The sequence below is a fragment of the Labeo rohita genome, chromosome 7, assembly GCF_022985175.1.
Source record: "Labeo rohita strain BAU-BD-2019 chromosome 7, IGBB_LRoh.1.0, whole genome shotgun sequence".
Lineage (NCBI taxonomy): Eukaryota > Metazoa > Chordata > Actinopteri > Cypriniformes > Cyprinidae > Labeo > Labeo rohita.
In genome coordinates, this window is record NC_066875.1 from 46,401,015 (window position 1) to 46,425,748 (window position 24,734).

At 35.8% G+C, this 24,734-nt stretch overlaps 4 protein-coding genes across 6 annotated transcripts in view; 3 read left to right on the forward strand and 1 right to left on the reverse strand.

Moving 5' to 3' along the window:
• The window catches only part of capn1 (calpain 1), a 29,357-nt gene extending 27,552 nt beyond the window's left edge, over positions 1–1,805 (forward strand). For both annotated transcript variants that reach the window (XM_051114990.1, XM_051114991.1), the window contains 4 exons: positions 79–157; positions 250–366; positions 709–767; positions 923–1,805. In XM_051114990.1, the coding sequence (XP_050970947.1) occupies positions 79–157; positions 250–366; positions 709–767; positions 923–949 (282 nt within the window). In that variant the 3' untranslated portion in view covers positions 950–1,805. The remainder of the gene's footprint in view (positions 1–78; positions 158–249; positions 367–708; positions 768–922) is intronic.
• Positions 1,806–2,990: 1,185 nt separating this feature from the next.
• On the forward strand, positions 2,991–5,479 carry dusp19b (dual specificity phosphatase 19b). Its single transcript, XM_051115398.1, has 4 exons — positions 2,991–3,270; positions 4,542–4,588; positions 4,753–4,905; positions 4,986–5,479. Exons 1-4 carry the CDS (start codon positions 3,045–3,047, stop codon positions 5,166–5,168), a joined length of 609 nt encoding a protein of 202 aa, XP_050971355.1. The 5' UTR covers positions 2,991–3,044; the 3' UTR covers positions 5,169–5,479.
• Positions 5,480–5,520: 41 nt separating this feature from the next.
• LOC127168320 (zinc finger protein OZF) lies at positions 5,521–9,551 on the forward strand. Of its 2 annotated transcripts, XM_051115122.1 has the most exons (6): positions 5,521–5,644; positions 5,758–5,799; positions 7,262–7,427; positions 7,502–7,599; positions 7,694–7,772; positions 7,861–9,551. In XM_051115122.1, the coding sequence occupies exons 1-6, from the start codon at positions 5,609–5,611 to the stop codon at positions 9,012–9,014; spliced, it is 1,575 nt and encodes a 524-aa protein (XP_050971079.1). In that variant the 5' UTR covers positions 5,521–5,608; the 3' UTR covers positions 9,015–9,551. The 2 variants fall into 2 exon arrangements, with proteins under 2 accessions (XP_050971079.1, XP_050971078.1); XM_051115121.1 differs by having other exon boundaries at positions 5,521–5,799.
• A 112-nt stretch (positions 9,552–9,663) lies between these two features.
• pnp5a (purine nucleoside phosphorylase 5a) lies at positions 9,664–13,500 on the reverse strand. The gene is made up of 6 exons (XM_051115123.1): positions 13,279–13,500; positions 11,852–12,021; positions 11,660–11,763; positions 10,945–11,120; positions 10,622–10,812; positions 9,664–10,330 (listed from the first exon to the last, which is right to left on the reverse strand). Exons 1-6 carry the CDS (start codon positions 13,299–13,301, stop codon positions 10,113–10,115), a joined length of 882 nt encoding a protein of 293 aa, XP_050971080.1. The 5' UTR covers positions 13,302–13,500; the 3' UTR covers positions 9,664–10,112.
• Positions 13,501–24,734: the final 11,234 nt, after the last annotated feature.

Consider the following 24,734-nt stretch of genomic DNA (forward strand, 5'->3'; position numbering starts at 1 on the left):
CTCTGATTGCATGATTTCAAATTCCAGTTATTTACGTTAAATTTTCTTGCACCTTTCTTTCCTCTCATATGTTTACAGCAAATCTTTAGAGACCATGATGTAGATAAATCGGGTACTATGAGCTCTTATGAAATGAGGAAAGCTCTGGACGCTGCAGGTAAACTGACTAAAAACTCTTATATTGTCTCTTTTGTTTCTATTGTCCGCTCATCTCACTCATCCTGACTCTCTGTTTGTCTCTCTGTCCAGGGTTTAAGTTGAACAATCATTTATTCCAGCTGATCATCCTTCGATACACAGAGCAAGATCTGTCTGTGGATTTTGACAACTTTGTCACCTGTTTAGTTCGACTGGAGACCATGTTCAGTAAGTCCATGCGTCATGGGCATAGCCTTTTTTTTTTATGGTTTCACAAAAATATAAAGCAGCACAACTGTTTTCATAACTGATAATAATCAGAAATGTTTCTTGAGCAGCAAATTAGCATATTAGAATTTTTTCTGAAGGATTATGTAACACTGAAGACTGGAGAAATGATGCTGAAAATACAGATTTGAACACAAAAATAAATAATATTTTAAAATATATTCACATAGAAATGCTTATTTTAAATTCTAAAAATATTTCACAATATTACAGATTTTTATTGCATTTTCCAAATTATGAGCGTTGCATATATGAGACGTGTGTGCGTGTGTGTTTTTACAGAGACCTTTAAGACGCTGGACACAGATGCTGATGGATTCATATCGCTCACGTTCTTTCAGGTTTCACTTCATTTAACTTACACCCAAAACATAGAGAGCATGTATGAATATGTGTGAATAACTTGTCTGCTTCAACGAATGTTTGCAGTGTGTCAGTCAAGCAATTGCATTCTTCCCTGGTTTAATACAATCCAATTTCTTTCTCTATTTCACAGTGGATTTCTCTGACCATGTTTGCCTGAAATAGACACAGATTTTCGCCATTTGTCTGCACTGAGACTGTCTTCTCTTCTGTAGCCCTGCCATCTGAAGAGTGCCTTCATTTTTACACTTCTGTAATGCATTTCTAAGCGGAAAAACAGCCTTAATAAAGCAACCCTGTTTACATAGTCTACATGCAAAACAAAACTGTGCCAAATGCATTTCTAAAGCCAAGAGAAAAACATTTACGGTATGTTTTTAGCATTTCTGGATCAGTTTTGCATGTATTGCCCCAGATAAAACACGTTTACACTTTCTGTGCCAAACGAATCATTGCCAATTTCAAAACTGCCATTTTTAATCAATAGTTCATGTTCATCAGCTGCATATCTTTCAGTGAATGTCATATCTGAATGTTGTATGTATAAAGAACTCTGTATTAGAAATGCATGTGCTGATGCACTGATGATACTGTAGATTGAATCCAGCTTTACTTACTGAATGTGCTTTGGTTTAGACTTCGTTTCATGCATGCAGCTGTTTTATGGGACAAACTGTTTACTGTTTATGTACTGAAACCAAAGGATCTTTTAACAATCTACTTTTTAAAAATGTCATATACATTCCTGTAGTTCTGTTTATACGAGCAATTCAAAACATCCATTCAATACAATCTAGACAGGAGCAAGAGAACTGGGAACAGGTTGAATCTGGTTTACTTCATACACAGAGCCAACAAGATGGCGCTTTTCTTTAAAAAAAAAAAACCATGTATTTGAAAAGGTGAAGGATGTTTTTTTTTTTTTTTTCCAATGCCAAGCAAAAGATTTTACAGGACGTTTTTTCCTCCACTTTCGGTTCATGTGGCTTTTCAATAAACTTTCTTTAAAAGTAAAATCTGTGTCCAATTATTCATTTTAACATTTTGACTTATTGTAGGAATAGGGTTGGAGGTCTTGTTAATGACGTTTCAAACTTAAGTAAGCACATATCTGTAATAATGTTGGTTGATTTATATCAGCATTTCCAAAACGATCAATTCAGTTTTTTAATTTAATGCAGTTTATCATGCATGCAGCTTTATGAGCTCATCAGTTTAGAGATTACACTGAATATTTGTAATGAAAATATTGCTGGCACTGCTTGGGTACCTATTTAAACTTTAAAAAGGTTAAACGTAAATTATGAAAATGTTTAAAAGCAAAGTCCCTTTCAAGGATTTCATTGTATTTCTATAGTTTTTGTTGAAGAGTCAATAACTAAAACACATTACATCACATTTTAATCTAAACGACTGGTGATCTTTAAGAGTAAGATTTTGTTTAAATTTTGTTTAAATTTAAAGAAATGTATAAAATGCAGAAGTGTATAAAATAAACTATTTTTTCTTTATTGTTTTACTTCATTTACTAATTAATTAACATCAGGCATCACATCCAGTCAAACCAAAATGTATTCAGATATGTTCAACATTTCTCACATTATCACTTTATTCACTATAGTTTAGAAAATAGTAAATAAATATGAAAGGACCTAGTGTTAAACTGTGTGGGAACAAATTCATCTTGATAATATCAGATAACTTTGATAGAAAGGTATGTAATGGATTACAATCAACCATTAATTCAACCTGTTAGTATGAAAATATTAACTATTATTAATTACAAACACTTATGCAAAACATGGTCAAAGTGGCTAATGATTTTTGGTCCCAAATTTTTTATTAATTTTACTGGTAGTCCACTGTATGAGGAATTTTTGGGTATAATATGTCACAGTTTACTTTATTTTGCTATCCTCACTTACATAAATTAAACAGTGTCCTGCACCCACTAGTAAAAAAAATATCAAAAATTATATCTGGTGTCTGAATATTTTTTGTTTGACTGTACAAATAAGATTGCAACATTTCTAAAGTCTTTATACTGTTTGAGTTCCGTATTTTATATTTATAAGTAATGATGTAGTAATAAAAGTAATATAGAACGTATTGTTATGGAAAGTCACCTGTATGATTGCTAATGTTTGAAGAGGGTCTTTTATTTTGAAATTAACTGGTGTTCCAAACTAAAAGTTCCCCGCTTTCTTTTTACAGCCTTTCTCTTCAGTTCCACAACGTAAAGTCTGTAAATAAAGATGAATTCTCTGGCGCAGGAGATCCAGGGTTTCTCCGCGGCGCGTTTGAGGAAGCAAAGCACGAGAGTGACGACCGTGACGGGCGAGAAACTGGTAGAGACACGCAGCGGCGATCATTTCCACGTCACGCACGATACGGAACGCGAGAGTGACGACTCATGCGGGTTCGTGCAGGACTTAAGCCTCGACCTGCAAGTGGGCATCATTAGACCCTTCCTCCTGCTCTGTGCGTGATGCTTTTAATGTATAATTGCCATATTTAGTATGAAAACTTGCCACAACCCTTACTGTGGTGGTACCATGTAATGCCATGGTGATTACTATAAATTTATGGGCGTAAAGTTACCAGTGTCTATATGCATGGTACTTTTTGTATAACGAAGAATATCAATGATGAGCAACCTGTTATTAAAATAAATAAATAAATAAAGTTTACAACGGTCATCGCCACCACCAGCAATAATAATAATAAATAGAAAATTCAGAATTATATCATTTATAATTGAATTTAAACAAACAAAAATAAATAAATAAATAATTGTCCAGATATGTTTATAACTAACTCCAATTTAATAAAAAATATATTGTCTAATATGTCTAATAAATGCATGGCACTTTTTGTATAACGAAGCATGTCAATGATGCACAACCTTTAATTAAAAAACAACAGCAACACAAAAAAGTTAACCATGCTCACGACCTCCACCAATAATAATAATAATAATAATAATAATAATAATAATAATAAATAGAAAATTCAGAATTATATAATTTATAATTGAATTTAAACCAAAAAATAACTAAATAAATACATAAATAATTGTCTATGTTTATAACTAACTCCAATTTAAAAAAACTAATAAATGCATGGTACTTTTTGTATAACGAAGCATATCAATGATGCACAACCTTTAATTAAAAAACAACAGCAACACAAAAAAGTTAACCATGCTCACGACCACCACCAAATAATAATAATAATAATAATAATAATAATAATAATAATAATAATAATAATAATAAATAGAAAATTCAGAATTATATAATTTATAATTGAATTTAAACCAATAAATAAATAAATAAATAAATAAATAATTGTCCAGATATGTTTATAACTAACTCAAATTTAATAAAAAATATATTGTCTAATATGTCTAATAAATGCATGGTAGTTTTTGTATAATGAAGCATATCAATGATGCACAACCTTTAATCAAAAAACAACAACAGCAATAAAAAAGTTAACCATGCTCATGACCACCACCAATAATAATAATAATAATAAATAGAAAATTCAGAATTATATAATTTATTATTAAATATAAAAACAAAACAAATTTCCAGATATGTTTAAGACTAATTCCAATTTAATAAAAATATCTTATTTAAAACATTTATTATTATTATTATTTACAACATTTAATTGAAAGCTTGGTTACCACAACATATTGAGTATTAATCCTACCTGTTATATTTAACTAATTATGTGATTTTCAGCTTCACAGGATGCTGCCCATGATATAGACACATTGAAGAAATTAAAGGTAATGTAATGTTTATTTTTAATTATTTTATATATATATATAATTTTTATTTTTTATATTATTTAATTTATTTGACTTTCTCATAAACATTTATATAAAATAAGCAGGCCAATTTATATAATATTAAAAATAATAATATATATTTCTCTGCTGTTGTGTTTTAGGTGACTCATGTGCTGAATGTGGCGTATGGGGTTGAGAACGCATTCCCTGATCTTTTCACGTATAAGACAGTTACCATGTTAGATCTTCCAGAGACAGACATCACCTCATATTTCCCTGAATGTTTCCAGTTCATAAATGAAGCCAGTCAGCAGGTGTGTATGTGGACTTCAAACAAACATCCAGAGATGTGTGCGTGTGTGTGCGTGTAACCTGTTTCTTGCGTGTTCCTCAGGATGGAGTGGTGCTGGTCCACTGTAACGCTGGCGTTTCTCGCTCTGCTTCTGTTGTCATCGGGTTCCTCATGTGCCAGGAGAAGATGTCATTCGATGAAGCCTTCAGCGCTGTGAAAGCCGCCAGGCCTTACATTCAACCAAACCCAGGCTTTATGAATCAGCTGAAGAAATATAATCCATGATGCCACACAAAGACTGATTTTGTAAACCGGAATGTTCTGTTTTTAGCATTTAAATGTTGCTCGAGTACTGCATATGTAAGATTTCACACAGCACCTGATGAGTTAATGAGCTGAAATGAAACAGGTGTGTTAGATATGTTAAACATCTTACGTCTGTGGTGTTTGGGGACCCCAGGACCAGGATTGAGGAGCTGTTTTAGTGCCAACATCTTTTTTTTTTCATATGTAAATTTTATTACATATTTTTATGAATGTTTACGTGTACACTTGTTCCAAAAATAAAACATTTTGAACTCTTGCTGATTTATTAACAGTCTTTGTGGAGGACTTTTATTTTAAAATCCGTCATGACGGGAAACCGTTCAACCGAGCAGAGTCGACACACACGTCACAACACAGTAACTGAGGAGACTTTAACAAAACAAATAAATGAATGATATATGCACGTTTTATGGATTTTTGATGATATTTCACAGGTTTGTATAGAAGCATGTCGTGTGAGGGGTCTGTCCAGAAACAAGTGCTCTCAATAATGGACAGTTTAGTCACATCCATAGTGACAGAAATTTGTCAACTCGATTTTTTTCAGTCAAAGCGTCAAAATGGAAATGCAGACACCGATATTAAAATGGTAAGTTAGTTCAAATATATAATCATTTATTTTTAACGTTTGTAAAGATGTTACGCTTTCACTCAGATGTTAACTTTCACTCAAATTACCCTAGTAAGCATGGTTACTGGCAAAATGTACCATAATTAAGTTATTTTATTACTGTAAAATTCTAATACACTAAAATGTGATTTCATTCGCTTGAGTTACTTAATTGTACGTGTTGTTTTTATAATAATTCTTTAGTTCGATGATTGTTGGTTAATATCAAACTACATCAGTTAATGTTTAAACACCCAGAAAAGATAAAAAAAGATAACTGCTAATAATTTACAGTGGATCTGGAAAAAAGATAATACTAAATAAATAAATAAATAAATAAAATAAAACTTTTCAACTATGCACATGTTAAAGAAACCTTAATGGGTATTTAAACTTTGTAATTTATAGGTATTTAAACTTTTTTATTAAATGTTGGAGCTTTGATCCTCAACATTACATGTGTAGAAACGTAATAAAGTTAACCTGTTGTATGCACCAGTTACAATACCAGTCAAAAGTTTTTGAACATAAAGATTTGTAATGTCTTTTCTGCTCTCCAAGCCTGCATTTCTTTGATCAAATGTACAGCAAAAACATTGACATTAAAAAAAAAAAAAAAAAAAAAAAAAAAAAAATTAAAATAACTGCTTTCTATGTAAATATATGTTAAAATCTAATTTATTCCTGTGATTTTTAAAGCTTATTTTTTAGCATCATTACTCCAGTCACATGATCCTTTAGAAATCATTCTAAAATTTTTATTTGCTGCTCAAAAAACATTTACTATTATTATTATGCTGAAAACAGCTGAGTATAATTTTTTTTTCACATTTTTTAATGAATAGTCAAAGGCTGTTAAAAGTTAAGAAAACCAGGGTTCATTCATTATCAATTTAAAACATTGTAAATGTATTTTTCATCATTTTTGATCAATTTAAAGCATCCTTGCTAAATAAACATATTTATTTCTGTAACTTCTCTAATTTCTATATTTTTTCCGACTCCAAGCTTTTGAATGGTATAGTGTATAATGTTACAAAAGTTTTTTGTTTCAGATAATTGTTTATCTTTGTATCTTTCTATTCATCAAATAATGTACTCAACAGTTTTAAATACTGATAATAATAATAATAATAATAATAATACATGTTTCTTGAACAACAAATCATCATTTTAGAGTGATTTCTGAAGGTTCATGTGACACTGAAGACTGATGCTGAAAATTCAGCTTTGATCACAGGAGTAAAATACATTTTAAAATATTTTCACAATACTACTGATTTTACTGTATTTTGGATCAAATAAATGCAGGCTTGATGAAGATAATTTTAAAAAACATTAAACATCTTTTCAAAAACTTTTCACTGGTAGTGTAGGTAAGCAAGACTTTTTACTTTACCTCAACAGTTAAACTGATTATTTTTCTTGTTTGATTCACAAGAATCTGACAGCTGCTATAAGGAAAATAACAAACTCAACAGCTGAACACATCTGCAGAATCCTTCATACAGCATCAAGTGGACCAAGAAAAGATCTTACACAACCAGATCAAATCAATCATATGGTAGAGCAACAGACTCATATCAAAGATGAGGAACATGTCAAAGGTGGTTCTTCTCATAATTAAACCACGTATTAATGATACTGTAATAGATTAAATAAGACAAATGCATTGTTGTAGGAGGAGACCAGCAAGATTACACCTCAGAGGTTGTGTCGGGAATCCAAGAAAGTTTGAATTGCATCTCATCTGGTGGACATCTTCTTCAGACTGTTGAAGTAACCCACATCCTGCTGTAATTTTTGTGTTTTTGAATATACAAATGCTTTAATTTGCTGTATAGCAAACTAACATAGTCCTGTCTTCATCTAGGAAGAGACTGAGTTTAGATTTGAAGAAGCATTTGGCCACGAAGAGGTGCAAGTAGTGTGTCAAACTCCTGCTGTAGATGGTACAGACTCCCTGACATTAATGCAATAGGATTAACATGGTATGATATACAATATCACATCTATAAACATGCCTTGTTCATGTTACAGAATCAACAGAGCCTAGTCCAGAAGAAACTGAATTGGTAGATCATCAAATAGTAGAGCTGAGCACCATTGATCCAAACTCTAAAGATGAATCAAATGACATTTCAGAAGAATTAAACACACTGGATCCACCTGACATTATCGAGACAGAATTGGACATCCCAACAGAAGTGCAACTGGACACAAGCAATGAGCAAAACACATGCATAACCTGCGGAAAGACCTTCACCCACCTCAACAACCTCAGAAGACATGAGCAGAAGTTCCACAGCGGAGAAACACCTCACGCTTGCCACGAATGCGGAGAGCGTTTCGCCTCCAGACGCCTCCTCCAAATCCACCGCAGAGTCCACAAGGTGGAAAAACCTCACAAATGCACGCTCTGCGACAAGGTGTTTCGCTTACCCAACCACTTGAGGAATCACATGACAAGTCACGGTGACGAGAGACCGTTCGCCTGTTCCACATGTGGGAAGAGCTTCACATTACTAAGCATCCTCAGAGCTCATGAGCGAACGCATGGAGGCGAGAAGAACTTTGTCTGCTTGCATTGCGGTTCCCGGTTCCTCACCAAGTCTTACTTGGACTATCACCAGCGAGTTCACACTGGAGAAAAGCCATACCTGTGCAAACACTGCGGCAAGAGCTTCGCCCAAAAGGGCAACCTCAAGGCGCACGAAAGGCTTCACACGGGCGAACAGCCCTTCAGATGCGATGAGTGCGGGAAAACCTTCGTACATGCGAACACCTTCAAATCCCACAAGCAGCTCCACACTGGAGTCAAAGCTTTTTGCTGTGAGCTTTGCGGAAAGGGATTTCGGCGAGGAACGCATCTCAAGACTCATCTACTAACGCATTCTGGAGACAAACCATTTAGTTGTGATATATGTAGGAAGACTTTTGCACTCAAAGGATCTTTAAAGACACACAAGCTCACTCATACGGGACAGAAGAGTTATGCTTGTAACGTTTGTAATAAGCAGTTTACTCAGGCCAGCTCGCTGGCGAAACACAAGCGGGTTCACACCGGAGAAAAGCCACACCGCTGTGAAAATTGCAATAAGTGTTTCTCTCAAAGCAGCCATCTTAAGTACCACTCGAAGGTTTGCCAATCTGGGACAAAAAGTTCTGCGAACTCAAATGTGGAAGAGAACTAACTCATTCCAGTTGTGCCTTTCTTGAATAAACCCAACTGTGACCAAATATTTGAGACATTTCTTAGAAGATCTGCAAGATGTTTCCTCCTCAATTACTTGATATTATTGGGGCGAATCTAAGAAGAGCCTTGGTCATTTTACACTGAAATAAAGCAATTATATTTTGCATAAATTAACAAAATGTGAGACCATTAACATTTGTACATTTAATGCTCATGTAAAATGTCTCAAAATCTGCAATAAATGAGTACATGCACATTTTAAATAAGATTTAAAATGTGAAATACTTTGCTATGTTTTCTGAACATAAGTTAGTATGTTGGTAGTCGAAGTAATGCAAAATATTTTTATTTGTTCTTTTTATTTCAGGGTGAAATGTACAAAGCTCCCTATAGGACCGTTTTTTTATTTGCTTCTCTCACAAATGTTTGCATCTAAAGCATTGAAGTATTGTTTTTTTTCTCCCAATTAATATTATTTCCATCACAAATGTTTTGGAAGAAAGCAAACATATTAAATTTAAAAAAAAAAAAAAAATTTCTTCCATCTCAATTTTCCCCCCACCCCCCATGTCCCTTTATGGGCTTTGTAGAAAAACTACTTTGCCCAAAACTCACTTTTTCCATCACAGACGAAAGGGAGACATTCATAATAAATAGTCAATTTTACTAATAAATGTTAAAAAACACATTAGACAAATACAGACAAATACTACAAAGCAATCAAAGTTTTACAGAGAATTCAATTTTTAAATTAAGACATAGTAACAAATAGTAAACATTAACTTAGACAAAAGAAACATTAGTTCTAGCATTCAGAGGAATGTAACAATTATTTGTATTTTTTCTTTTCTGAAGAAAGAGAGAGAGAGAGAGAGAGAGAGAAACACAAGTACTGTCCTGTTGACCGAGTTTATATACATAAGAGCAAAATATCACAGACCAAAACTGAATGAACGCTTTAAAAGGCTTTAAAAAGATTCAACAAATATAAATAAGTGGAATTCACCTGTATAACAGAGTTTTTGAAACCATAACTGAAATGTTCATTCACAGATGAGTCTGCGTTCTTTGGTCTGTGACTGATCTGAGAACAGTCTTAAGCAAAATTATTGTTGTGTTCTAGCCGGGTGACTATGGTGGACACCAGCCTCTCTAGCTGCTCCGCCCTCTGTTTGCCCGTCTGCAGAACTTCCTCATGATTGGCCTTTTCCTCGCTGTCATAGTCCATCACCGCCTTATTAGTTATCAAAGACAGAGCGAAGACGCGCATCCCGCAGTGCCGTGCCACGATCACCTCATGAACCGTACTCATGCCTAAAACACATGAAGCCTGCTTATTAAACTAGTTTGCATAAAAAAAAAAAAAAAAAAAAAAAAAAAGTTTGTATATAAACAAATTTAAATTTCAGGCGTTTTTATACAAAGAGACTTGCATTACATTTAAGGTATACATTTCATTACTTTTTGCATTCCCTGGGAATCGAACCTACGATCTAAAGGAATACTAACTGTTGTCAGTACAAATGCCCTTTTCTTAGTCTGTCAGAGAACTGCATAATAATCTGCATAATAATAAAAGAAGCTAACAGCAGACGAGATTCTTACCGACGGCATCAGCTCCCAGCTTGTGTAGCATTCGACATTCTGCAATCGTCTCAAACGACGGTCCTCCTAAAACACAGTACACTCCCTCTCGTAGGAAGTCGCTGAAACCGAGCTCTGAACCCACGTCGAATGCCAGCTGCTGAAGCTCTCGATCGTATGCGTCAGACATGCAGGGGAAACGAACACCAAACCTAAAAAGGAAAAGTAAGGTTTATATAATGAGCAATGTCTGCTTGGGCACATGTGGAATCTCTACTTGTCAAAACAGCTCCGTGACGTCAGTGTAGTCCTTAAAGGACCTAAATAAACACACATAAACATGCCTTTCGTCATTGGGTCCAGCCAGAGGGTTGTTTCCAGCAAATCCAGGCATGTTGAGGTGATCTTTGATGATCATGATGTCGCCTACTTTATAGTCCTGGTTCAAGCCGCCAGCAGCGTTGGTGAGAATCACGGTCTCCACACCCAACAGTTTGAATATCCGCATTGGCATTGTGATCTAAAGCAGAACAACAATGTTAGTTTGAGATGCTGTGAATCTCAAATCAGTTGCAGTTTACACCAGTTTTTTTACTTGTTGGTCTTTCTACACAAGCATCAGATGGAGATCCTGTTTCAAGTTTTAGATTTTAGCACAGAAATAACCTGTGTGAATGCCAAAAGTCTTCTGGTCTTTGCATTCCACTGGGTCAGAGAGTTTACGCTTCAATCACGCACACAACACAACCAGTTAAAACTAATTTAGTTTTCACTAAGGTCATGTGTCAACCAAATATGGCTCAATTAGTTAGTTAGCTCTTGGTTAAGAAGGATCTTTAGGTCAGAGTCATTCAAGTCAGTGCAACTTTCAATTTTCTGTGCTATTTAAATACATAGTTCAGTTCTTTAAACCCTCAAGCTTGGATCAGGAAGCAAGACCATCTGGATCTTCAATCCAACAATACAGACAAAACTACCTCTCAGTTTAGCTGACAAAGAGCTGTATTGTTTACATGTTTTGGACTCAGCCAGAACGTGTGTATTATAGGGTCTTCGTACCTTTTGGATCGGATATCCCTCATAAAGATGAAATCGTCCCTGCATGCAGACACAAGGTCTGCCCTTCAAAGTGCCAAACACCAGCCGTCCTGCATGACCATGCACTACAGAAGAGAAAGAAACACACAGATTTAGCACTGGCAAAGTAGAAGCTAAGGTAGACAATATCCGAAATCGTAAAGAAACACTCACCTGTACTTTGGGGGAAGTTGGGGATGTCCCTGTAGTTGAAGGCCACCTGGTCTTTTAAGGCATCAGCCAGTCCACCCAAACCAGATCCGCACACAATGCCCACCAGAGGACGCACTGCAGTCTGGGAAAGAAGCCAGTCCGCTGTGGCCTGGCAGTCCTCAAAACTGTACCTGCAAAGAGAGTGGAAAATATGAGCTTATGAGCACACATGACTGTAACTAAAAGTGTTTCCAGCTCACTGAATTCACAGCACACACATGCTCATTTCCCATTCAGAAGTCACGCTTTCCTGACAGACTTGAATGTCACACACATTCAACTTGTATACATAACATATAACATATTTACACCACTGACATTTAAACAAAAGCATTTATATATGCATTATATCACTATTGTATATAAATTAGATGCTGAATACTGTAAAGTATCTGAATGTCTATAAAGCCTGCAGATACCAAATAAAAATATCTAGGCAGATCTGAAACATGAGCCACTTTTTGACACATCACTACTGTAATCTGAGCAGCTGACTACCAAAATAAACTTTCTGTGACAGAGCATCTTTATGATTGGTACTATGGCCTTTACAGTTCGGAAAGCGGTGACAGTTTATATCTAAAAGTTTAATTTAATTATAGGAAATGTATATTTACAATAAAACCAACTGTCGAAAGTCTCATTATCAAAAAGTGAAAGCAGTGAAAATGGTAAATGTCCAAAAAAAACGAAGTGTTTTTTTTTTTGTTATGAGTTTTGTTATGAGTCAAGCATCTTTCCAGTGGTGGACTGAAGGTATTACTGTAGTATTTAAAAGTAATAGGCTAATACTGACCAATATTAATGACTAGTTAAAACATATTTAGAGAGTACGGTGTTAAATGGTACTGTGTGTGTATGTTGTATAAGTTGTGTTTTGTGTATTTTACAGTTTTGTTACAAAATGTACATTTCAACAATTTCAATAAAATCAATTCAAAGTGAAAACAAATCTCAATTCTCCAAAATTACTAAAAATAAATAAATAAATAACTATTGAACGGGACGCTTTTCCAAAGAATTCATCATTCAAAGCGTTCTGTCTCGAATCCCGCGTTTAAAAAAAACGTTATTTAAACGTAGCTTAAATAACGGTTCCGTTCGCTGGCAGCTGTTCAAGACACGCCAGCGCCCGCGGATCACCACGTGCTGCTAACTGCTACGACTTGGTTAAATTACATTTCACACTGTTATTCAAAGAACGAATGGATGAATTATTACAGGTCAAGTTTAACCAACCAACTCCCTGGTTGGTATACCATTATTCAAGTAAACTATATTCACCATCAAAATAAGAATTATATAATTACTTAACCATATACTCTTACAAAATACAAAATACAGAAAGCAGAATTACAGTTTAATATGAAAAATTAAAAATCGTTTACCCAGTGCTGCTCTCAGGAAACATGATTGAAATCGCTGGTCAGATCCTTCAAGAATATGGAACGGAAATATCGATGTTTTTATAGCGACGGATGGTAAACACAAAAGTCCGCGACGAACTAAGTTACCGATGAAACAAACACCGGAGATAAAAATAAAACAAAGCCACGTCGAATAAAACGCGAGAGTGAATAAACGCTCTTTAAAATTCCTGAAGCGTCGCTCACGTAGCCGGTATTCTTATAGACCCTCCGCTTCCGCCGCTCCTCCCCGCGTTCTGACGCAAATGAAAAACGGAACACACCTCCTGACGCAACACCCCGCCGGCCAGGGTGGGCCATGAAGGGCTCCTGGTCTGTTATCAGTAAAATCTGACTTTAACACTTGAGTAACAGCTGTCAGACTAAACACTTGATGACCTGGAAATTGGTTTTCCGGTATAAGATTTACGGTCGAACAACACAAACGCATGTGACTACGAGGCATCCAAATATAAACACTGTCTTGTGTATTGTGCTTTTTCAAACTAATTCACAATGATTTCTATAAAGAAATCACAAACGTTTACACACATAGCCTCAACTATCTTTTCTTTCCGACTTTGTATCACCAAACGTAAACAACGTATGTTACGTAATGCTAATATTATTGAACTTTAGCGCGTGTATTTAAAAACATTAAATATGTAAAACCTATTTTGTTGAGTTTCAAATTGCTTAGCTTTGGCTGTTCCTGAGTCAACATTGCAGAAATGCCTAAGAAAGTTTCATAAGTCAAAGAATTCAGTCTTTCAGCATTCCCCTCAGGCTAAATCAGGGGTGTCCAGTACTGCTAAGTCCTAAATAAACACACCTAAACTAACGAAACAACGTCTTGACATTCTCTAGAAACTTCCACGCAAGTGTGTTGAAGCTGGTTGGAGGCAAACCTAGGCAAACAGGACGCTGGCCCTCCTGGAGCAGGAATGGACGCCCTTAAATGTACCCTGGATTTATCACAGTTATTGTGGCATATGGATGCTTTATTTTAGACCTAACCTAAGTACAGGACCTACCAGGGAGCCTCAAGAACAAAGTTCATGACCCTTGTTGACCTATGACCTGTTTCAAACATATCACATTAGGTAGAAGTATCCTATTTCTATTAGCACCTCATATGACACAGTTCTCACACATGATCATGTCAGTCAAAACAATCTTAGGGTTATCAATGAAGAATGAAGTCAATATCACTTTCGGTGACCTCTGTGACTCCCAGTTTAATGCAATATTTATCGTAATAGCATGGTTTTCGTACATCAGTCCTTTAAATTACTCAATGGCTCCTAAATACCGGCATCAGCGCAATTCGTGACATCATTATTGTTTGAAACTGCTTCTGCTTTTTGTGTCATATCCTGTTGTTGCGATCATCCGGTAGTTCAAGGTACCCATGCACGACTAAATGACAAACAGATAAGCATAATATTTACAGCCTCACCTCTAATGAAAGGCCTGATAGGGGCCTCTGTTTTTGCCTCAGTCACAACTGAGGCTGTTTACAATCAACCTAAGAACATATTTGTAGAGAAGAAATGGCTGTGCAGAGCTCAACCTGTATTGATGACGTGGTTTTTCTTTGAACAAGCTGACACGCCTGTATTCTGACCAATGGAGTGACCACTCGGCTCATGATGCCACAAAACAATTTAGCCTTTTCCTCAGAGGTTACAGCCTTGTAGGAATCAATAAAAATGTTCCCGAAGCCGTCCCGCTGCCAACTTTGTTATGCAACAAGTCCTGCAGAACAAGGTCAGGAGGCCCTTAGAATTTCTCATCTTTATAATTTGAAGCTATTAAACATTACTTGAAAGCCTAGACTTCATAAGATATACTTCAACTACAGCTGACGTCAAAAGTTTACTTACACCTTGCAGATTCTGCAAAATGTTAATTATTTGACCAAAATAAGAAGGATCATACCACATTCATGTTATTGTTTATTTAGTACTGACCTGAATAAGATATTTCACATAAAAGACGTTTACATATAGCCCACACAAGAAAATAATAGTTGAATTGATAAAAATGACCTTGTTCAAAAGTTTACATATGCTTGAATCTTAATACTGTGTTGTTACTTGAATGATCCACAGCTGTGTTTTTTTTTTTGTTTCGTGATAGTTGTTCGTGAGTCCCTTCTTTGTTTTGAACAATTAAAACTGCCTGCTGTTCTTCAGAAAAATCCTTCAGGTCTCACAAATTCTTTGGTTTTTCAGCGTGTTTGTGTATTTGAAGCTTTTCTAACAATGATTGTATGATTTTTAGATTCATTTTTTTTACACTGAGGACAACTGAGGGACTCATATGCAACTACTACAGAAGGTTCAAACACTGACTGATGCTTCAGAAAAATAAACAATGCATTAAGAGCCGGGGGGTGAAAATTTTTTAATTTGAAGATCAGGGTAAAATGAAAAATATGATATTTAGGGAAAATAAGAAAAATGCACATATCCTCATTCTGTACAAACGTTTTCACCCCCTGGCTCTTAATGCATTGTTTTTCCTTCTGGAGCATCAGTGAGTGTTTGAACCTTCTGTAATAGTTGCATATGAGTCTCTCAGTTGTCCTCAGTGTGAAAAGATGGATCTCAAAATCATACAATCATTGTTGGAACGTGTTTAAATACACAAAACGCTGAAAAACCAAAGAATTTGTGGGACCTGAAAGATTTTTTCTCAAGAACAGCAGGCAGTTTAACTGTTTAGGACAAACAAGGAGCTGTGGATCATTCAGGTAACAACTCAGTATTAAGAATCAAGCGTATGTAAACTTTTGAACAAGGTCATTTTTTTAATTTTTCTCTTGTGGACTATATGTAAACATCTTTTATGTGAAATCTTATTCAGGTCAGTTCTAAATAAAAAATAACATGCATTTTGTATGATCCCTCTTATTGTGGTAAAATAATGAACATTTTGCCGATTCTGCAAGGTGTATGTAAACTTTTGACCTCAACTGTACATACAAAATTCTTGCAACTGAGGGGGTTTCTTTTAGATTATAAAAGCTGTTTCTAATCAGCATGAGTCTTGAATGAACACACGAGACTTTACACAACAAACTGCATGCATAACATCTGGTAATATTGTTTTCCACGTCTGATAATTGCAAAGCATACTCACTTCAGACCAAGGGTGTGCATGAAAGTCACATGTCACAGGAAGTGAGCCTGCATGTCGTCATCATACATAACGACCCCATTATTCTTGATTGAGAGTGTGTGTGGAACGTGTGAAATTCCTGTGAGTTTAATGGGTTTGGCTTGACGTCTTTGAACTTGACGAGACAAGGATATGCGGTTTGGCTAATGCATGCATCAGTCCTTTCTTTTAGCCCTCATATTTATTGATTAGGAAGACCACAAGCTCAGCTGAGACATGTTATGAGCAAAATCTAGCAGATCTATTTTCCAGGCATCAGTTTTGCTCAATCCGATTAATATCTATAGACTGACACAGGAACGCATGACTGAGAATCAGCAGAAACATTTGTCCTGCATCGAAACGCTTATATAAAGAGCAGGTTTTATGGTAGAATCAAGTGTAGTCAAAGTACCAAATGGGACACTTTTTGTGTGATCTTCATGAAAAGGGCCGGTCCAGTAAGAATCTTCTAGTCTAGTAGGACTGAGAAACCTTGTTGAATTTGGTCTATACTGTTACATAATAAATGTGTGGGTCAGTCTGACTGCAGAAATTCACTGCCAAACATATTTGGACTCAGACCAAAACAAATGTAGACTTTAACTCGTTTTTTTCTCTCACAGCCTTACATTAAACTTACTGTGCAGCAAACACTGAGTTTAGTAAATATGCAGACAGGTCCAAAAGTCAATCTTGAACTACTTCTGTTTGGCATTTTTGCTGAATTAAAACAGAATTTTCAACACCTTTTGAAGAGGAAGAACATTGAGAAACATGAGAAAATGTTGGACAGTGATGCAATAGTGGGTTCAAACATGTAGACATCAAGTCTTGTCTTTCTTATTCAACTCTTCATAGTAAAGCTATAGTTAAGTCCAGATGAACTCATTGTGCTTTATCAGTCTTATGAAAAAATTATCACCAAGTCACTTGACTGTCACCTTATATTAGAATGTGGACATCGTGCCAACCTTCCCCTTCTAGAACATGCCATCAGTCTGTCTTTACATAATCTCTCTCTTATCACCCTCATAAGCCAATAGTGGGATGAAAAGAGACAGTAAATAAGACAGGAAATGTGAGATAAGCCATGATAAGTTTTATCAACAAGGCATTCTTTTGTGTCCACCATAAAACAATTCCCATCACTTTAAGACTTTGTTAATAACAGAAACGTGCTGGAATTTACAGTTTTAACATGTCACAACAAACCCATTATGAAACTCACCCAGTCGCAAGAATACAGGCCTCATTTAACGTTATTAAATTCCAAATGAAGAAATTGGAAAAAAAAGCTGCAGATATATTTTTTAGACAAACACTATTTATTTTACCAAATATGTAGGCCAAGGCCCTGTACAGGTCAGTTAACACATATTAGACACATGAAGTGAAGGAACCGCGGCACACCAGTGATTGGCGCGTACAGGAGGTGGTGCGATGATAGTGGCGCTTACTGTCATTTTGAGTATAAAAGTGAATGTCCTGTATGTCCCTCCCACAACTCTGAGTTTAACAGACTGTTTTTTTCAATTACCATTGCACAACACTTCATGCTTTTTGCAAGTCACTGTATGATAAGGCATCAGTTGGGTTGCTGATGTTATGAACAGATTCAAAGACAAATACCACAGTGTTCTTTCCTAAAAGAGCTCATTCTCTGGCTGTTAAAAAATTCTGAATTAATTCACTTACTTAAAGCGATAGTTCACCCAAAAATGAAAACGATTAGTTCACTTCCAGAATAAAAATTTCCAGATAATTTACCCTTATGTCATTTAAAATGTTCTTGTCTTTCTTTCTATAGTTGAAAAGAAATTAGTTGGAGGATTTTTCTCCATATAGTGGACTTTGATGGAAGCCAACAGGATTAAAGGAGTAGTTCACTTCCAGAACAAAGATTTACAGATAATTTACTCACCGTGTCTTTCTTTCTTCAGTCGTAAAGAAATCATGTTTCTTGAGGAAAACATTCCAGAATTTTTTTTCCATATAACGGACTTCTATGGTGCCCACAAGTTTGAACTTCCAAAATGCAGTTCCAAAATGATAAATGGGAAAATGAGATGGGAGTTTTCTGTATTGACCCGGTATTGTGCCAATTTTTGACCCCTGCCAAATTATTACCCCCCTCTCGTTGAAATCGCTACCTGATTTGCCTAATCCTAGAACCTCCCCCACACCTAACGCTAAACCTACCAATACTAGGGGGGTATTTTTGAACCAAAGTATGAAGACTTAACTATGCATGACTTTTCCAATGTGACTAAGTAATGCGTGAAGACACACATGTGCATTGCAGAGCTAGTGCAAGATGAGCATTTGTGGTTAAAAAAAGTATATGCATTTTATAGACCCTTATTCCTCTGTTGAGATCGTGTAGAGCCCTTTGAAGCTGCAGTGAAACTGCAATTTAGACCTTCAACCCATTGGCCACCATTGAATATGGAGAAATTATGTTTTTGAAGAAGAAAGAAAGACATCTTGATGACATGGGGTGAGTTTTTTTTATTCTCCATATAATGGACAGATATGGTGCCTCAAGTTTGAACTTCCAAAATGCAGTTTAAATGCGGCTTCAAACAATCCCAAATGTGGTTGTAAATGATCCCAGCCAAGGAAGAAGGGTCTTATCTAGCGAAACGATCGGTTATTTTCATAAATATAATACAATTTACATACTTTTTAATGTCAAACACTCGTCTCGTCTTACTCTGCCTGGACTGTTTTTTTTTCTGGTTCATGACAGTTGTCGAAAAACTTCCATCTCATGTTCTCCCTCAACTTCCAAATCATCTTATATTGCCCTTTTACCTTTTTTTATTAAGGGTGTTTGATCTTCTTTGCATGCTCACTTTGCAAAGACTGGGTCTGTACTTCTGCAGTGATGTAGGATGATTTTGAAATGATTTTTGAAGTTAAGGGAGAACATTTTCGACATACCCTAAGTATTTTTTAAATGAAAATAACTGGTCGTTTCGCTGGATAAGACCCTTCTTCCTCGGCTGTGATCGTTTACAATCGCATTTGGGATAGTTTGAAGCCGCGTTTAAACTGCTTTTTGAAAGTTCAATATTGGGGCACCATATCAGTCCATTATATGGAGAAAAATCCTGAAATGTTTAACTCAAAGAAAAAAACATAATTTCTTTGCGGCTGAAAAAAAAAAGACATGAAAATCTTGTATGACAAGGGGGGTGAGTACATTATCTGTAAATTTTTGTTCTGGAAGTGGACTTCTCCTTTAAGTACTCACCCTCATGTCGTTCCAAACCCGTAGTTTGTTTATCTTCAAAACAAATTAAGATATTTTTTATGAAATCCAAGAGCTTTTTAACCCTGCATAGACAGCAATGCAACTGACACGTTTAAGGGCCAGAAAAGTAGTAAGGACATCGTTAAAATAGTCCATGTGACATCAGAGGTTCAACCTTCATTTCATGAAGGTATGAGAATACATCTCGGGCGAAAAGAAGAAAAAAATAACGACTTTTTTCCTCAACGCATGTTCACAAGAGTACTACGACGCATCCGAATTCTATGTCAGAATGCCGGCTCCTGCGTCAGCATCACACTCATGCATCGTGGTACTCTTATGAATGAGCAGCTTGGCCAAACAAACATTGCAAAATCTCTTCTTTGTGCTCTATGGGAAAAAAAAGTAAGTCATCACTGATAATGGAAAACAGACTGTTCTTAACAATTACATAAAATTAGAACATCGAGTTTTGTGACAGCGACGGGGTCATTGACTTTGGCTGTGGTTCTTGATGTCAGAGTTTTTTTTTAAGCTCTCGCTTTTCTCTCAACATAAATTAGATCTTTGTAGAACAGAGTCGGTTATGTGAGAACATATCTGGAGAATCTCACTGCAGTGTCATGCGTGAAACCTGCGACATTTACTTTGGTCCTCACAAGAGTGATCTTGAAGGCCTTTATTGTTGTAAGTAACGTGCTCCTCCTGAAACTGAAAATTAGATGAGCTATTTGAAGGGACGTGCCGTTTCGTATTATGGCAAACGAGTTGAAATGCAAAAAGCAAACTCTCCCATACCCTGCACGTGAGAGAGATAAAGACAATTAGAAAAACAGAAAGGGATGACTTTACTAGTTAAAAAATAAAAGATCCTTAAATTCAATTACACACACACATACACAAAAACATACCTCTATTGTTTGTTACTTAACAAGTTTATAAAAAAACCCATAGAAGAGAAATCAGCCTGCTGCCGTTTCCTTTCTTGATCTTTCTTGATAATTAGATGAATGACCATGTGTCACCAGTAATGTGAGGAAAGACATGGAGAAGAACAAACCTAAACACACAGACTGAATGTATTTGATGCGGTCTGGGACAGTAAAATATTGCAGAATTAGTATCTGAAATGGATACATGCAATAACATACAGATTAAGTATAGCATCTGTGAATGTGCTGATAAATATATTAAGATAAGATAATAGATGACTTACTGTATGACTGAAAGGAACAGATAAGGCTCTCAATCAAAGGTGTTTTTTACCTGATAAATACAATGAAAGGGCACAACAAACAAGAGTCCTAAAGGCTTTGCATGTGTTGGAGACTCTTAATTCTGAATGAAAAGGGTCTAGAAAAGAGGTCTCTGTGACAGCACTGGATATTCCAGCCTAACTCATGAATTATGTCATAACATTACAGCTTTAAGATGATGCATTTGTCATAATTTGGAATGGAATTAAAAGGTGTCAATTTACTTACTTTATGTCGTTCCAAACATATATGAGGTGCTTTCCACTGAAGATAAAAGAAAATGTTCTGAAGAGGGATTTTCTTCTGAAATACAACAGTTGGCTGAAGAACAGCAAGAACTGAAGTCATCATTTTCTAAAAATACTCAATTTACTGCACTATGCACATTTTGCCTTCATTTTACAACTCTTTGACCACACTTCAGGCAAAAATGCTAGTATGAGTGAAACTCCTGTCATTCTGATCCTGCCCCACAAGCCCTTAAAAGCATGTAGGTTTAAAGATACATGCAAGACCTGAGATGCAATTCTCCAGTTTATGAGACCGGTTTAACACACACACACACATTGTGTTTCCATGTGTATGGGGACATTCCATAGGCGTAATGGTTTTTATACTGTACACACTGTATTTTCTATCGCCCTGCACCTAAACCTAGCTCTCACGGGAGACTTTTACTTTCTGAATAAAACTCATTCTGCATGATTTATAAGCCTGTTTCCTCATGGGGACCTTAAAAAAAAACATTAGGTCCCCATAACGTGATAAATACCAGGTACACACACACACACACACACACACACACAATGTTATAAATGCTTATTATAGTTATTATATATTATACATCTTTTGTACATAAATCATGCTACAACTCACTACATTGCATGTTTAGTAAAGCAAACCACCACCATTTATTAGTTTGAAAAAAAAATATGGTTATATTGATTTTTTTTTTTTTCCATTTATTGATTTTGCTTTTCACCTTTTTTTTGTGTAAAAGTGTGTAAAACTTGTGTAAAACCAAAACAAGTTTTAGTTCATTCATTAAATCAAGGTTAGGTTAATTGTTCTAAGCAAATGACAAATTTGTCAGCTCTGCACTGTATATATAATATATATTGCAGAAAAGTAATTGGAGTTTGTCAGTGTGCCAATACAAACTTGCATACCCTGTTTGTCCCAGTGCTCTTCATTCGGTCCATACTGGAGATGAATTGTGCAGCATCGCCCTCTACTGGAGGTATTCATTCATAGCTCATTTCTGAGCTTTTTAAAAGAGGTAGAGGATCTGGAAAGCTGCTTAAAGAGAAGAAACCCAAATCAGCCAGGTTTTATATGTATATGAATTTTTAAAGAGAAGAATAATTTTGGTGCTGTTATTGTTTCCCAATTATTCTGAAGTCACAAAATGCACACACAGTTATAAAAATATTACCAAAATGCTGTTTAAAACAGTTTTAGATGTACAGATGCCATGTCACACCACACAACGTGTACTTCCTAAAACTATTAATGCCAAGTTGTCTAATATAAGAACAAGACAGATTGCACAACAAAATAATAACTGAATAAAGTCTTTGTTTCATCTACCAGTTGGAATGGTCTTTTTAATAGCCACAGGAGGGCTCTAGAGCGAAGGGTTCCTAAGAGACCATGGATCTAATTTCAGGAATGGAGGAACACGGTGGAGAATCCCTTGGCTGAAGCATGAGGCCAGCTGTGAGTTACAGGAGTTAACACAGTCAGAGCACTGATTGCCCTAATAAAACTTCTCTCGCTGATTGTACAAATAAAACTTTTCTCACTGGGAAGGCATAAAACTTCGCGGAGCGGCTCCCTTGGACAGAAAATGGGCACTGCTATCCCAGACATAGTGGTAATGGTTTCCTCTTTCTCTTTGAATAAAAATCCTGAATGAAAGTCTCTGCTCAGTGTGTGTGTGTGTGTGTGTGTGTGTGTGAAACTCACTATAATGTTCAGCTTAGCCTATAAAAAAGGTTGTAGTTAGGTTGTAGCTGAACTGACAGAAAGGGTATGATACCAAATTAGAAAATCAGAATATCAACAGCTCAGGAGGGGACACTTGAGAGAGAAACAGAGAGAGAGAGGGACGGATGTTAAGTGGGAAAAGCAAGTAAACCATGTGTTCAGTAAACAAATGAAGTGTAATGCCAAGGAAAAGGGTCAACAAAGAGGGAACAGAAGAAAAAGTCTCTTCCGACAGAGCCGTCCAGCCAAAAAGAGTCCTGATCGACTTACTTACTTTGTGCCTCATCCTGTTCTCTTCCATCCATCCTTTCTTCTCTTGTGTCTCCACATCCTCTCATTTGCATCTTACATCACTGAGTGACATATTAACTAACTTTCCTTATTAGATTACCTTTTTTGGTATTTTTTTTTTTCAGTTTAGTCAGATGCCATATTTAAGTCTCACAATTTTTCGTTCCTAGATTTGATCTTCAAAACAATTAAAAGCTTCTCCAACTTTGAGTTCTTCCGGCCTAAGAAAATTGCGCGCTTTGGCAGGTGGGCGGGAATTCAAGATTGACGCGCGTGTGAAAAAAGCGGCGCACAAACAGGATTGTACCGCCGTCCGCGCGAAGATTTATGTGTCTGGTCCGTCCAGGGGACGCGGTAAATTTAACCTCCGCCAAAACAAGCGGTTTTACCTTGTTCAGCTTTCAGAAATAACCTTTAGAGTAAATAATTAAATCTCATTATTTTTGTATGACAGCCGTTTGTTAAATTTACGCCCGATAATTTAGACGCAAACGACCAACAACTGTGAATAAGACAAACCGAAATTAAAACACAACATGAGCTTTTAATGTGTGAAAGATAACCTTGATTTACTAATGTAGGATAAATGTTGACTTTCTTCTTGTGAAATTAAAAAAATATATATATCACCGACACATCCACAACTACTGCCACAAAATTCAAATCAACCGCGAAACGCCATATGCAATCTGTTCAAAAGACCAGCATTCCAGAATTCTGCTAATGCAACATTAAAAATATATATTTTACACAAACAAATAAATTAACGTGGCTTTTTTTTTAAAAACTTTGGGTTGTAAAAAGACCTGATAGACTATTAAAACTCACTGACGCTACAATACATTAAAATTTCTTAATTCTTTACAGACGCATTTTTGCGGAAAAATATGAGATCTATACCCCAAAAGGTTTTTTTTTTCAAAAACGATCTTTTAAAATGATTTCCCTCTCCACATTATGATTAAATTTAATTATGAAACATTAGGATCGTTTATTGTTTATTTATTACCTTTTTATTTGCATTTTGTTTGGTTGCCTAATTATTAACATTTATTTTTAGAAGTAGTAAAAAAAATATCAGTGTTGCATAACACGAATAGTAATCATAATTACGGTAATTCTTTCCCTGTTCCCATCAGCGCCTCTTTCAAAGGTTTGCACCTGTTTTCTGCGCAGTTATTCAAGCGGACATGGATCGACTTCAAAGTCATGTCACTCTGCAAGTCGCAAATTCCGCTTGGATAAAGAAACGAAAGAGGGAAAATCGCCACAGAACTACATCAACATCCGAGGTCGCATTTATAAATAATGTATGTGTCCTGCAAACAACAGCAACATACAGTTTTTTCATTTCGACATATTTAAATCAAGCAGAAAAGTTTACAAAGGCTGAAGAGCGGAGGAGCTCAACAAGGGCTCTATTTACAGACGGAGACACGGGGGGCGGGAGGAGGAGCGGAGGGCCGCTGAATTAATGA